Raw genomic sequence first — 10,592 nt, 5'->3', positions numbered from 1 at the left:
CTGCATGCATGCGAGGGGTAGAGAGAGAAAAGAAAAAGGATAACATACGTGACGAGAAGAAAGAGAACAGGCAAGTGCGCGCATGCACACAATTTTTTAAAAAGAGAATATTGTAGCTTCAAAATCGAGCATCCAATGGCACAATTGCGCTCGTTTCAATAAGAGCTTCAAAACAAGATCACACACCACTATATTTCGAAGATATATTCTTTTTGTGAGAAAATATTTTTTAGTGTATTCTAATTTACTTCGCTTTGCAAAATGTTGCTTGACCCGCTTGAGTTTAGTCGAGTGAATTTTGACGTTGATATTTAAAAGATAATTAGAGGATAGTAGCAAATAATTGTGTTGGGTAGGTGAGTGTTTATTTCTAATCATAGGCAACTTTAGCAAGTCAATTGAGCATTTTTACTAATTTATGTTGGTATTTTTCTAATCTACATAAGCAGTTTATATATCTTTGAAAATATTGTTGAAACATATGCGAGGATGGCCGGTTAAAAAACTGTTTTGAAATTGCTTGCATGTGCTGCCGTGGGAGATAAAAATCCCCACTCTAGTTGAGCAGCTACCATTGAGTTAGAATTCAATACGGGATGTATACTAAAAGAAAAATGAGAGGACTAGATGATTCCACGTGAGGTGTGTCTAGTCTACTTGATGTGTAAGGGAATCGATGTAAAAGGTGGGTACGGACCGGTAAAATTACGGCCAGCTGCAGTGAAGATATTACCTAAAGAATTTAGCTCCAATGATGGATTCGTGTCAAATATAATTTATTTATTATGTACTAGCTAGTTAGTGGTGAAAAGATATGGGTACAAGCATGCCAAATGGTACGTGATGCGTGGCGAGATATACAATGGCCGGCCGCCGGCAGCCAGCATTGTATATCGATCGATCTTGTAGTCGTCGTCGCCGTTCGTCTCATACAACTAGAGATGCTCGCGCAGCATGAAAGAGACCCGGCCAGCAGCGCATGCAAGCAAAGGCATCGATCCTTGATTAATTTGCTTCCATCTATCGTACGTCATGGCGTCTCTGAGGAGGCACCGCCGCGGCGGAATCGCAGAGGCGGAGGACGACTACGACGACGACGATGTCCATGACGATGGCAGCGGGACGGCATCACCTGACATTGACGACACCGCCACGGAGCAGGAGGAGGAGGAGGAAGACGAAGAGGAGGAGGACTACCGGCTGCACCTGGGACTCCACTCCATGACTGCAAAGGTTCCGTTATTAGTTCCTCTCCATCCATCTTGTTACTGGCTTACTGCCTGTATGTATGACCGTGCATGGCGCTTGCTTGTATGACCGATGCATGGGGATCGGTGGATATTTCTAACTAACCAATAATGGAATGAATACTAATTCGTTCGATCGATCAGGGCATACAACACCTGTGCTCTGAGCTCCTGGAGATCAAGAAGGCCTCGGAGCAAGACTTCCGCGCTAATGTCTATCTCAGCTACCTCTCCTTCATTAGGTAGGTATTTGCATTGCTTCAATTCCTTCACTCCATCCTGAGTACGTATCTGACCGATCGATCGAGCAGGATGTTGCAAGAAGCTGGTGATCTGGACAAGGACGTCCACCGCCTGAAACATCAGGTCATAGCACACAGTCGGATGATCCAGCATGTCAGCAGCAACTGCTGCTTGCTGCTTGCTGGTTCCAAGGACGAGGACGAGGCCGACATGGGGCACGACGACGAGGAGCTGGAGCTGGAGCTGGAACTGGACGTGCTTCTGTCCGAGCACCGGATGGAAGAGGCCCTGGAGCTCCTGCAGAGGCAGCAGGGCGGCTGCACCGCCAATGACGCCGCCCTGTCCGCCAGGAAGGCAAGGGTCGCCGACCGCTTGGCTTCCGTGGCCGGCAACCCGCGGACGCCACGGCCGGAGCTACTCAAGGCGCTCTCCGGCCTGTGCAGGCTCGGCGATCCGGAGCGGGCCAACCACCTGCTCTTCAGCTCGTACCGTAGTGCGAGCGTGGAGGGCCTATCGTCACAGCAAGCAGCGGCAGGTCACTACATCAAGGACCTCGCGCGCATGGTCTTCTCCTCCATTGCCGACGCGTCGAGGTGCTTCGTGGCGCTGCACGGGCACCCGTCCCCCTACACCCCTCAGCTCCGACGATGGGCGAGGGAGGAGATGGAGGATTTCAGCGCCGCCTTCTCCGAGTACGTGAGATCCATGCCGCCTTCTCCGAGCCTGGCTCTGGCACTGGAGGCCGCGGCGTGCGCGGTGTCCTACTCTTCCCTGCTGAGGCCTCTCGGCATCGCCTCCGAGCAAGATGTGGCTGGCCTCATGGCGCCCTGCATCCGGGAGGTCCTGGACGCGTATGGCAGGCATCTCAAGGAGGTGGTCCGGCTGCTGGTGGCCTCTGACGCCAGCTGGGTGCTGGGCCGGTTCCTCCTGATGCCGGCGCAGGCTGCTGCTGCTGCAGGTGAGCATCGCTACTGCCTGCTGACAGCCAGCGGAAGGAAATTCGTGACCCTCGTACAGGAGGTCGTGGACGGCGTAGCCTGCCCGTTGCAAAGTCTTGGTCTTGGCATGGACGACGACGCCGCGCAACTTGTTGCAGACTTGTTCAGGGAGTACGTGCGCTCCATCATAGACCTATTAGAGGAGGAGCTCATCATCCCATCATTCCCAAACAAGAAGGAAGCTGCTGACGACGACGAGCAGCAGTACATGTGGCAGCTCTCCGTGCTGGTCAACTGCTCCACGTTGGTGTCCCTGCTCCCGACCATGGCGTGGACAGCGTCAGCACAGAGACAAGTGGGCAGCCTGATCAAAGAAGCGGCCGGGCAGGTGTGGAGCTGCTTCTGCCAGCAATTCATACGAGGCACCATGGCAATGGCGGCATTGCCAGCGCCGCCTCATCAGGTGGCGGAGGAGGGAGGAACACCACCAGCAGCAGCACCACCAGAGATGATGCCATCTTTGGCTTTCCAGGCGGTGTTCCTTCGGGTGAGGCGGCTCAAGGATGCGTACGGCGGTGGCATCCTGAGCGGCGACGACGGGACCATGAAGGAGCTGCTGCAGGAGCTGATGGAGGCGCTTATCTCCTGGCTCTCGAGCAACCCGCCGGAGTCGTGGATCGGCCATGGCGCCCAGGCCCAGCTGGACGTCCACTTCCTCCTAGAAATTGCGCAGCTTGGCGGTTTCGACATCACGGCCAGTGCACGGGAGCTGCTTCGGAGAGCAGCAGCAGCAGCAGAGAATGGTGGGGAGGAGGGCTGGGCTGCCGATGCGGCAAAACATGCCGTGCATCAAGTGCTGCTGCTGCAGCAGCAGCAGCAGAACATGACGACCTCATCGGCTTCCCTAAATGAAGAAGAAGAAGGAGGAGAAGAGGCAGCAGTAGCAGAGGATGCTACGGAGGAATTCGAGTCCGAATTCGACGACATGCCAAGCAGCAGGGATTCAGCAGCCGCGCACCAAGGGTATGAGGATGCCAAGTCCAGCGACGAGTTCGTAAGCATCGAGGAAGCCGATGAAGAGAAGCACAGTATGCTTATGCTTACTGTGGGCTGCGACGACAGCGACAGCAGGAGGCGGCGGCAGGCAACTCCTGTTCCTGTCACGGCGGCAGCTCCTCCCAGAGCGCGCCGGAGCAGGAAGAAGGCGGCGGCGGGGAGCAGCAGGCCCAGATGGCAGTGAACATAAAAACCGATGGATCGAATGAATACAAATACTAGCTCCTTGTAATAATAATTGACGTACATGCATGCTGGGAATGGGATTGGGACGCATCGTCATCCCATCAATCAGGTCCTGAATGAAATGAAATGCTACTACGCAATGTCCAAGAACATACATAAATGAAGAAGCAACAAGCAGCTACTAGCTAGCATCGATCACTTGCGAAGCATCTGAAACTGAATAATGGAACAGAAGCATCTCGATCACTTGTTTTCTTTTTTTCTCTTCACCACTGGACGGAGTACTGGATGATGGACGGAGTACTTGTACTTTCACTCATAAGTAGCACATACAGTATGTGTGTGTACATATATATATATAATTTAATTATATATATAGGGAGAGAGTGTCATGGATCAGGCCAGGAATCCGAGCTTCTCCCCGTTCTTCTTGGCGAGGCGGATGAGGCCCTGCCGCTGCTTGGAGTCGGCGCCGATGGTCTTGCAGAACTCAGTGATGACCTGCTTGATTCGATTCGATTCGGTTACGAGCTAGAGACCAGCAAGGAGCAAGGAGAGAGGGACTTCTCGATGAAAAACAAACATGCTCAAGCGCGGTCGCGACCCACCTGCGAGTGCAGTGCGATTGCCTTCCCCCTCAGCTGGTTGAAGCGCTTGCGGCCGATGATGTTGCGCGCCACCACCACCAGCGGCGCGAACAGACCCTTCCCGGCGTTCACGTTGCCCATCATCCGCGCCGACGACCGAAGCGGCCGCGCACTAGACCGGGGCCGCGACATGGCCACCACGGGGTAGGAGTGGGGGTGGTCGTCGCCGGAGCCGGACACGGAGCTGGACCACGTGGGGAGGGCCCGCAGCCGGGAGAAGGACACAGCGGCCGCCATGCCCTGATGCCCGTGCCGTGTCCTTCTTCCTCTTGTTGTTGTTCCTATAGGAGGATAGAATGGCTACCTCGCTCGCCCAAGCACAGCAATGTCCAAGGAAAATAGAAGGCAGGCAATGAATGGTCCGAGCAAGGGTGGAAGAAGAGATGGAGGAAGAAGGGTGGGAGCTCTCTGCTTGCTTTGTGGTGGGGAGCAAGCCACACCACACCACACCCGCCGTCCCTCCGCCAAGAAATCGATCGGCTTCCCAAACAAACGTCTGGTGGTGGTCAGCACAGCAACAACTCCACTCCAGCGGATGAGGAGTTCCTGGGCAGCAACACACAGCCACTGCCCCGCTGACACGTCAGACTCTGCCTGACCACGTGTTGCCAGGGCATTCCGCTCCATGGCTGCTCAGCTTCAACCAAACCACTGTATTCAGCTCATGCAGAGATAAATACTGCTGTACTCTAGCTATTAGTTACTCAGCTCAAAAGATCATGGTCCATCCCAGCATGGCATGATGCCAGGTAAAATGAAAATGCATACGGACATGGCATAAGTTGGAGGGGTTCTTTCTTCCACTACTACGGAGTACATCTACATGCCAATAAACATAAACAGGTAGCTAGTGCTGCTGAACCCCTCAGCCTCAGGCTTGCATCCAAAATATCATCACTCATCCCCATCTACCTACAGTCTACACTAACAAGTTTAGGCTGCACATCTCCAAGCCCCCACCAAGCAAAAGTTGGTAGTCCCTAGTTTCGCCCAGCTGCTCTATCCATCCTCCCTGCCAAAAACAAACCATCATACATACATGATTCCACATTTGCATCAAAAGAAAATTTCTGCTTTAATTAAGCACTAAAACTGGCTACGCACTTGGACTCTTCGGATCACGACAGTATCTGCTTCCGCACATGCATCGGAATGCTTTACAGGGGCCACCCACATCATCAAAATCAACGCCATAATCCTGAAATCACAATTCCAAACATTTACCTTGTGAATCAGCACACTAAGCATGTATCTCAACAGATGGCCAAAACGCATGAAAGAAAAAAAAAGAAAAAAGAAAAGAAACAACGCATTCCAGATGCAATATTAGCAAGAAGTTGAACACCGGCTGCTATGAATCTGGTAACCAAAATCATGAGACACTTACCCATGTTAACTCCTCAAATGCCTCCACTTTCTTGGTTGTGAAAAGTGCCAGCTGCGCAACAACAATTATTAATTCATCAGCATGCAGGGCTCTTGCTCTTTTCACACACTAACATCAATTAGCTGCGCATCACTTACATGGTAATAATGATGATCAGGCGTCTCAACTTCGACCGGGATCTGAACTAAATTTGCATCATAGCATCTAGTCATATAGTATTGGTTAGTTACTGAAAATGTACTAGAGGAGAGCATAGAGCGACTACACAAACTATGGCAAGACATTTACAACCAGGAATGTGCGATACCTGTGGTTGATGAATCGCCCGACGTTCCCATAAAACGTTCCATCAATGCCAAGAGCCTCTTCATCCCTCAATATGCCTTCTGAACCCCAATCAGCATCCAGGAGCACTTGGTGCATATGTTTACCGTTTCTTGCATTTTCGATTGCTCTTTCATACAATTCACTGCTTGTTAGTACCTCTCCAACATATTCACAGACAAAGGCACCTTTTGGGAGATCCTCCAGGGTGCGTAGTCCCCAGCCCTTCCCCTCGCGTGTAAAAAACACCTATACAATGGAATAAAGCGATATTAAGGAATAGTCATGGTCAAGCAACAAAACTGAAGCCTAAGTTGCAGGAACAAACAAATGAACCATCAACTAGATAAAAAATTCAGGAACATATAGTAAGTTTTGATATCATTTGCGACGAACCAAGCAACGTCAATGTACAAATAGCAGACTATATGATTTAGCGGCAGGTTCTCAAACCGCTATTAGATCCGCTATTTCTGCAGTGGTCATAGCGTCTGCTCCACGAAACCGCTATAGCGCCGCTATTTAAAAAACTGAGCAATACAGATGGCAAGCATATAGCACAGAAAAGAAGGCATTTCGATGCAATGGTCATTCTTCAGCGAAGAAAGAACGGGCAAATATTGCACATTAAGAAGCTGTCAGTGACTACCATCTAGAAAGGAGCGCCATAGAATAATTAAAGCAGTGTTAATCTGCAAATCTCTTAAAAAATACCTGCAATCTGCATGTTATACCACGCTGAATCACACGATTTCCACACTGCATGCCACATCCACATTTACTCCAGCATTCTTTAATGAATTTTCTAACAAGATGACCTTTACATGGATCTGGTGAGGCTTCATTCTTAGATCTTTCAAGAGGGCAAGCTTTACAATAGAAACTATGCTGCTTTTCTGGGAAACGATTAACGGAGGTCCATTCATCAAGGAATGCTGTCTTAAGCAGGCCCTCAGGTGTATACACAAAATCGCCCCCAACTGCTCTTGCACAAGCACATGGAAGTGACGCTGACAAACAGTTGCCAGAACAATCAGCACAGCAGTCTTCATCGCCAATCCGAGCAATCGAGATGTTCACATAAGCATTTTGGAAGACAAGATTTCTTGGTATGTAAAAGAAGGATGGAGGACATGTCTCGCTGCCAAATTCATTTACTACGGTTATCCTTACCCGCTCTTCCCCTTTGGATATATCAGTAACATCATGGGTTGTCCTTCGCTTACAATTTGCTAACTCAGGATCCCAAGCAACAATAGAATTCTGCAAACAAGGTTCTGAGGATTCAAGCACTGATGACCCTCCAGCACCTTTATCATTTATACCCACAGCAGCCTTACAAGCGATTGGCTTCACAAAAGGAGCAACAGCCTCTTTATGCAAGCTGCCACTGTTGCTATGAACATCAGAATGCATAGTACCCAACTGTGCAACAGATTGGCATACCTCACTCATCAGCTTGCCAATAGAAAAATCTGGAGGTAGCACCTTGTATGAGTGAAGGCACTTCTCCTCCACCATTTTGAAAACATCCTCCATATTGATGCTGAATTTTGAAAGATCCAAGTTGCATTTCAATGACATCTTCACCTCACCATTGGTGGAAGAAGCCACATCAACCTCCACAGAAGATGCGTCCTGAGTATTTTGAACTGTAGACACTACCCCGTTATTGTGCATTGGGACCGCTTGTAGGCTGCTATCAAGACTTTGAGCTTGGTTGACTACGCTGCCTCTTGCACCAGCACCTGGAGTTTGGTTGACCAGTTATCATATTTTCGCCACCTAATAAAAGTTTTACAAAAGATAGAAAAAAAACTATTTTTGTGCTTGTGAAGGAGAGAAGGGGGGGGGGGGTTGTCGCCTGAGGCTCGATGGCTATTCGTCAAATAAGATCAGAATAAGGACATTACTAAAGGAAACTGAATGCAGACTGTGATTGGTCAAAATGCTTCCTACAACATGTCTATAAGAGTTGCAGGGTGCAACTCAAGAGGTCCTACTGGAACTTTCAATTTGATTAAACATGATGTTGAGTATTTTGAGGCCTGCAGGAAAAACCCAAGTACCTGAAGAGCCAACGTTGAAGTCTATGGCATCGGAGGCAGCTCGAGCATCTCGACAGGCTTTGCCTTGTGCTGCATTGATTTGTGGCTCAGATTTGGGTTCTTTCAAGATGAGAGCATCACCGATAGGTGAGGGATCTCCATGGTCGGCAGCTTGCTGTGCTAGAGTCAAAGACCTGTTCTGCCGACAGCTGGTTTCTGGTGAAGCAGACAGAGCACCTTGGGCGGAACCAATGGATTGCCATGGTCCAGGCTGCAATTCATGTCCGAACTCAGCTGTGCCCATCCTGGGCCTCTTGACCAGGGGGGTTTCATTACCATCTTCACCTGCAGAAGCATAGCTGCGCCGATCATCCCTTGTTGTGACATGAGGCTCCAAATCCTCCTGGGCTGCTTCCGTCCCCTAATAGAAAAGACCAAGAATGTACCGACAGTAAGGATGAGTAAAAGGATGGGGACGTCTGTTGATAAGGTTGTACGATGAATGATGCAATGCAGTAGAATGGAGAATGCATGACCTGTTGGGAGGCAGGGGTTTGGTTGTCGTCTTGCGCATCGAGGATGGCATCAGCAAGGGCGCGGTAGCACTCGTCCTCGATGGGCTCCCAGTTGTCGTTGAAGATCTTGAGGAGTCGCCTAAGCACGGGGGTGGCCTGCTTCTTGGAGAAGCCGAGCAGCTTCATGGCGTCCAAGGCCCTCCTGGCCCTGTCGGTTTTGGCACCCATGTTGGATGAAGGAGGGGGACGATGGTTGGCCGGTTGATCCGAGTTGCTTGTGCCTGGCAGCATGGGCAAGAAAGTGGTGATCCACTTAATCGGGGCAAGTAAACTAGTGCAGGTAATGCACACAAAGCATGACGGTGGAATGATCCTACTAGCACAGTAGTGGCATTAGGTGATACAAAACCCATGGGAGAAAGAGATCCCCCAGTGTGTCGTAATAATAGACTGATAGTGAGAGAGGCGTGATTTTTTTTTGCATAAGTGAGGAGCGAATAAGCAAAGGAGGATACGAATCCCAAATGTGAGAATCATCAGGACATATCAGATCGCACCCAAAAGAACATGAGTTAGTACCCTAGCCAAATTCTTTCATCATAACCAAAACAAAAAAAGAAAGAAAGAAAGGGATGGAGAAATAAAGTTGGATGCAGAGAGGAACAGTACCAATGAATGGATGGATGTGCCTAAATGAAAGATACTCCAGCCTGAAACGCCTAGAGCAGGCCAGTAGGCGGGGGAATCCACCGCATTGAATCCACAAGACAAGAAGATGAATGAGTGAGTAGTACGTAAGAGGAGAGGGAAGAAGAGGAGGAACGCACCTGAACCTCAGCGGAACTGAGTGGAGGAAGCGGAAAGGAAGGGAGAGGGATTGATTGTAATTAGGAGGGGGAGGCATTCAATCCCATGATCCTATCCTATCCTACAGCTGCGCATGCATGATTCGCTCGCCGACCTCAACGGACCTGGGAAGAAGACGACGGAGGAGCCGAGGAGGGCGGGTTTTCTCTCTCTCCGACTTGTTTCTCTTCGCGGCTCCGCCCCCAACCAACAAGGGAAGGCGACGAGGCGACGGGGAGGTCGAGGAGACGAGAAGAAAAGGAAGGAAGCGACGGCGACGGCAGGCAGGCCTCCATCATGATTTGGGCCGGCCGCCGGCCGAGCCAAAGCCCAATGGCCCAGTTCAAGCCCAACCCCAGCCAGCCGGCCCAGATTGCAGCATACAAGTAATAAGCAGATGGCAGGCAAGGCAGGCGCCGTCGCATCCCCCTTCCCCTCCTACCTTCTAGAAGAGAAGAAGACGAAACCCTAGATCTCCATGCCGCCTTCTTCGGCCCTCGGCAAGCGCGACGGCGGGGACGGCTTCCTGGCCGCCCTCTCCCGGTCGCAGGTGGCGGCGCACGGTCGCGAGGCTGCCACCATGGCCAAGAAGCTGCTCCGGAGCACGGGCAAGGCGGCGTGGATCGCGGGCACCACCTTCCTGGTGCTCGTGGTGCCGCTCATCATCGAGATGGATCGGGAGCAGCAGCTCAACGACCTCGAGCTGCAGCAGCAGACGCTGCTGGGAGGCCCGCCGCCGCCGAGCAAGTAGATTAGGATCGCTCGCTCCTCGTGTAATCCTCTCCTCCCTTGGTGCCTGCGCCTTCATTTACTTGCTCTGGTAGTAGCAGTTCAAGTTGTGGTCGAGAGGGATGGGGGGATTTATCCAGTCGAGCAGTCGTTGATGAGATTATAAGAATGCTTACTCTACTAGCATGCAACAACTCTAGTTCGGTTTGCCTTCCTTCCTTCCATGAGAACCAAGGGGATCCCTTAATCAATTGTGCCTGCTTTGCTTGTGTTTGTCAGCACTACACTACACTATAATAGGCTGCTTCTTGTTATTGTTGCAATGCCTGCGATTGAATCTGAATAATTTAGTATCCATCCATCCATCCATCATCATGTCTGTCCATCATCCTGTATGTGAATTGAATAATCTGGTTGCTACTGCAA

At 50.7% G+C, this 10,592-nt stretch overlaps 4 protein-coding genes across 6 annotated transcripts; 2 read left to right on the top strand and 2 right to left on the bottom strand.

Moving 5' to 3' along the window:
* Nucleotides 1-1,032: 1,032 nt before the first annotated feature.
* LOC112898407 (exocyst complex component EXO84A-like) lies at nucleotides 1,033-3,668 on the top strand. The gene is made up of 3 exons (XM_025966730.1): nucleotides 1,033-1,233; nucleotides 1,392-1,489; nucleotides 1,559-3,668. Exons 1-3 carry the CDS (start codon nucleotides 1,033-1,035, stop codon nucleotides 3,666-3,668), a joined length of 2,409 nt encoding a protein of 802 aa, XP_025822515.1.
* Nucleotides 3,669-3,690: 22 nt separating this feature from the next.
* On the bottom strand, nucleotides 3,691-4,699 carry LOC112897594 (protein PROTON GRADIENT REGULATION 5, chloroplastic). Its single transcript, XM_025965941.1, has 2 exons — nucleotides 4,279-4,699; nucleotides 3,691-4,171 (listed from the first exon to the last, which is right to left on the bottom strand). Exons 1-2 carry the CDS (start codon nucleotides 4,552-4,554, stop codon nucleotides 4,067-4,069), a joined length of 381 nt encoding a protein of 126 aa, XP_025821726.1. The 5' UTR covers nucleotides 4,555-4,699; the 3' UTR covers nucleotides 3,691-4,066.
* A 248-nt stretch (nucleotides 4,700-4,947) lies between these two features.
* LOC112897590 (probable inactive histone-lysine N-methyltransferase SUVR2) lies at nucleotides 4,948-9,674 on the bottom strand. Of its 3 annotated transcripts, none has more exons than XM_025965935.1 (10): nucleotides 9,419-9,674; nucleotides 9,261-9,310; nucleotides 8,613-8,872; nucleotides 8,098-8,497; nucleotides 6,743-7,776; nucleotides 6,012-6,277; nucleotides 5,842-5,908; nucleotides 5,705-5,755; nucleotides 5,422-5,515; nucleotides 4,948-5,329 (listed from the first exon to the last, which is right to left on the bottom strand). In XM_025965935.1, the coding sequence occupies exons 1-10, from the start codon at nucleotides 9,493-9,495 to the stop codon at nucleotides 5,298-5,300; spliced, it is 2,331 nt and encodes a 776-aa protein (XP_025821720.1). In that variant the 5' UTR covers nucleotides 9,496-9,674; the 3' UTR covers nucleotides 4,948-5,297. The 3 variants fall into 3 exon arrangements, with proteins under 3 accessions (XP_025821720.1, XP_025821721.1, XP_025821722.1); XM_025965936.1 differs by having other exon boundaries at nucleotides 9,261-9,301; XM_025965937.1 differs by lacking the exon at nucleotides 9,261-9,310.
* A 163-nt stretch (nucleotides 9,675-9,837) lies between these two features.
* Nucleotides 9,838-10,592, top strand: LOC112897595 (mitochondrial import receptor subunit TOM9-2-like). Its single transcript, XM_025965942.1, has one exon. It carries the CDS (start codon nucleotides 9,916-9,918, stop codon nucleotides 10,186-10,188), a length of 273 nt encoding a protein of 90 aa, XP_025821727.1. The 5' UTR covers nucleotides 9,838-9,915; the 3' UTR covers nucleotides 10,189-10,592.

The sequence above is a fragment of the Panicum hallii genome, chromosome 6 (assembly GCF_002211085.1).
Source record: "Panicum hallii strain FIL2 chromosome 6, PHallii_v3.1, whole genome shotgun sequence".
In the NCBI taxonomy this organism is placed as follows: Eukaryota; Viridiplantae; Streptophyta; class Magnoliopsida; order Poales; family Poaceae; genus Panicum; species Panicum hallii.
The sequence above is the reverse complement of the archived record's forward strand: the minus strand, read 5'-3'. Positions and strand labels throughout refer to the sequence as shown.